This window comes from Pteropus vampyrus, unplaced genomic scaffold (assembly GCF_000151845.1).
Source record: "Pteropus vampyrus isolate Shadow unplaced genomic scaffold, Pvam_2.0 Scaffold471, whole genome shotgun sequence".
Taxonomy (NCBI): Eukaryota; Metazoa; Chordata; class Mammalia; order Chiroptera; family Pteropodidae; genus Pteropus; species Pteropus vampyrus.
The window spans coordinates 53,562-57,414 of NW_011889252.1; the positions used below are offsets into that span (position 1 = coordinate 53,562).

Sequence of the window (3,853 nt, forward strand, 5' to 3'; positions counted from 1 at the left end):
ATGGAGACTGGCTGCCGTGTTGCTGACGTGGAGACAGGAGAGCTCACTACTTTGGAAAAAAAAGTCACTCCCGCTCTGATCATTTCAAACCCTTCCCAAGTGCCTGCTCCCTGCACCTGCCTATTTCCTGAAATAGCTTCAATAAAATGTCACCGAGCTCTCTAGGTCTTGACTGAGTCTGTGTCCTGTCTCGCAGCTTGGAACCAGTGTTTTCTGGGAGAAGGTGCCATCCATCCACAATGAATCTAATGAACCATCACACTCTCCACTCCCGGGCTCTAGTCTTGGGCTCCAGGGAGCCCAACATAGCCATTAAGATCATGCTCTGGCCTGGATGTGGCGGGGATGCTCTCCCATGTCCATATCTCCCCAGTGAGCCCTGCCTTCCAGGTCTGCCCACTATCTCATTAACTCTCTCTGGCAGGAGTCTGAACAGGTCCACTCTCTGGTTTGACTTCTTGGCATCACCATCACCATTAACAGCATCTCCTGGGCCCAGCTCTGTGATGCTTCCTCCAGTGAGAATCTCCTTCCCCTGCATCATGCAACAGGACCCAACTTCACCCCACCATCACCCATGGTCTCTTATTATACCTCACATCTCCCCCAGCCCCAGTCTTCCCTCCTCAGTATGCTAGGACCCAAAGTCAAGACTGTGCAAGAGGAGACTTTGTGAAATGTCACAGTTAGACTGAGAATTTCCAAGCACTAAAAAAAAGTTTGAGTTCCAGTCTCCTAATCTACAGGTGGAGAAGCCAAGGAATGAAGAAGACATAACATATGTTGGCAGCAAACCCTTAATTCCTAATGTAGGCTTCTCTCCACTGGAGCAGCAGAGCATGGTGACCTCAGAAAGAATGAGATTGAATCCCAGACTTGTCATGGACAAGCTGGGTAGCTTGGGGGACTTACTTAACCACTCTGCTCCTTGTTTTCCTTGTCTATAATGAGAAACTAATCATGGTTGTCATCGTAAGAATTAAATGTGATAATGAATGTAGAGCTCGGGATGGTCCCAGCACATAGAAAGCACCCAATCAATATTATTACTATTATTATTATTGAGTTAAGTCTGACCTGGGAAAAAGTCACAGTAAGGAAGGGAAAGACCTGTCAGCCACAGCAGCAGTTTCACTGATGAGGCTGATGGAAAGGAGGAAGGAACAGAACTGGGTGGGGGCGGGTACAGGGAGCATCTCCAAAGAGCTGTAACATGCATGCTGGGGGAGAAGGCCTGTTTCCCTCATCCACCTGAACAATTCCTGAGGATAGCAATTGTCCCCAGAAATGTCCTCAGGCCATAAAAGAGTCTGTCTACCTGAGGCTCAGGATGCGGTGGAAAGGAAGAGAAAGGGATAGCAACATGGAACCCTGACCTAATAGCTGACATCAATGCCTGTTTTGGGGGGCAAAGAGTCTTGGGGAAAGCACCCCTTCTTCTCTTCTCCTCGAGCACAAGGCATCTCCTCTTAAGTTCCCTGAGGCCTTTCCGGACTAAAAGTGTCCTGCAGGTAAGACACTATATATAGAGCCTACTACCTCAAGAACTCTAGTGGGGGTAGGGGTTAGCTAAGCCAGAGCCGGGACCCTCCCTGTCTTGAGAATGGGCACGGCCCAGCATGCTTAGGAAAGCTTCTCTCACCCAAAAGCCTTCATCCCTGGGAGATCCTAGGATCACCTCGGAGCTCATGGAGGGCACTTGGACCTGGAGCATCTGCAGAAACACATAAAAACAGCCTTGAGGAAATTGAGCATCCTCAAGCATATCTAACTTGGCCTCTAATCCCAGGGCAGCCAGGGAATATAATTCATGCCCTCTCTCTTATAAAATGGCATAAAGTCCCAACTCTCCCTTTCCTTGAGGCTAAGCCACTGAATATGCCAAACATATCTGTCTGGTTGGCCCCTTTCATCTTTCCCATAAACAAGAAAGGAGGACATATAGGACTTTTATAGGGCCCACCAGCACTGTCCATCGGCTCCTTCTCTCTGCTCTTTGCTACCCTAATTATCCACCTGGGTACTTAGAGCTGCCAATCTTCCAAGCTCATAAACCTGATTTTATGGTGACTGGGAGTTTGACCCAGCTCAGCCCTCCAACCCTCGACCAGATAAAAGGGTGGGAGCTGAGCTGACTCGATAGCTCTCGCCTCTCGTTCTCCTCGTCAGGGCCTGTCTCTCTGCCTTTCTCTCCTGCCATGTCCTACCGCTCCCTCCATCAGGGCTCCAGATGTGGCAGTCGGAGCTTCAGCTCCTGCTCGGCTGTTCTGCCCCGGATGGTGACCCACTATGCAGTGAGCAAGGGGCCATGCCAGCCGGGGAGTGCGGGGGGCCTCCGCATCCTGGGTTGCCTCGGTTCACGGAGCCTGTGCAATGTGGGCTTCGGGAGGCCCCGGGTTGCCTCTAGGTGTGGACTGCCTGGCTTCGGATACCGAGTGGGGGCCACCTGTGGGTCTTCTGCATGTATCACCCCTGTCACCATCAATGAGAGCCTACTGGTTCCACTTGAGCTAGAGATCGACCCGACCGTGCAGAGGGTAAAGAGGGATGAGAAGGAGCAGATCAAGTGCCTCAATAACCGCTTTGCATCCTTTATCAATAAGGTAAGTGAGAGAGATCCCAGTGGTCCAGGACCATGGGATGCAGAGAACATCTTGTGTCTGGTCCAGGAGAGCAGAAAGAGACTGAAAAGAGAGAAGTCATAGTTCATCTATTGGTTTTTCCTTCACTCATGACCACTAACTGTTGAAAGCTGGTTAAATCAGGCTCAGCACTAAACATTCCTGTTTGTTAGTTCTTTTATTTTTTTTTAATATGTCATCTCTCTCTGGATATTATCTGATAAAATTACCAAGGTTGCCTAAGGTCAGACTACAAGAGGAACTTCCGAAGCAATGATAAATATTGAAAGGGACAAACTAAGAAACAGAGAACTGCTTTTTCTGGTGAGATTTTAACAAGACCCCCTTTCTGAGTGCCTGAGCTAAGGTGAGACCCTTGCGCCTAGAGATGAGAATGAGTACTATAACCATGAAATTTGCCATCAGCTCTGAGATGAGCAGGTGGAGCAGTCAGAGCTAGGGACACAAGTTGACATCTGTCAATCCCAGAACCACAGCTCTGAAAGCCTTCAGGGAAAGAGGACATGCTGCCTTTGGAAGGTGCTGAACTGGCTAGTCACCCTTAGCTGCCTCTGGGCCTGTCCTCACACCCCAGAAAGTTTCTTGGGGTTAGAATACATGCCAAGGGCTGAGTCAGTGTTTCTGGTGACCCCAAGATTTAGGGCAAAGAGTCTTGGGCCAGATTTTAAGGAGACCTGGACCCTGGTATTGGTCCCACTCCTGACTGTTACCTCAAGGCCTTGTGTAAACCTCTCACCTCTCAGCTTCAGGGACCCTGCTGCCTGGAGGGGAAGGAAGAGATGACGGTGGGAAGATGAAAGGAGATAATACATGCAGAAGTGCTCCAAAAAGGAAATTGTTTTAGTAAATGGGAATTGTTACACTTGTAGTTTAGTTTTGAAAGCTCATTAAGCTCTGGTTGCAAATTCATTTTAACAATGTGGGCCCTGGCTGTCAGCAATATCACACCAATGCACAATACAGAAAATCCCAGGGTGAGGAATGGAGACCGTGTTCCCTCTGCCGGTGACTCACTCAGTTCTCTTAATCTTGGTTTCTAAGCCACAAAAATGGAGGAGGTGGGCCAGTAGCTCTCCTCATTACTGTGACAGGGACGTTTTTGCACATAGCCATACAAGATGGAACAGAGTCCATGAAAAGAGCTTAAAGTTCTGGGATAGAGCCTTTGATCTGCCCTTCTCCCCTGAGTGTCCCCAGGCTGTAATTGAAGA

The 3,853-nt window shown here is 49.1% G+C and overlaps 1 protein-coding gene across 1 annotated transcript in view; it reads left to right on the forward strand.

The window, feature by feature from the left end:
• The first annotated feature begins 2,084 nt into the window (after nucleotides 1–2,084).
• KRT82 (keratin 82) overlaps nucleotides 2,085–3,853 on the forward strand; it is a 13,697-nt gene continuing 11,928 nt past the window's right edge. The window contains exon 1 of the mRNA XM_011382391.1: nucleotides 2,085–2,603. Within this exon, the coding sequence (XP_011380693.1) occupies nucleotides 2,199–2,603 (405 nt within the window). The 5' untranslated portion in view covers nucleotides 2,085–2,198. The remainder of the gene's footprint in view (nucleotides 2,604–3,853) is intronic.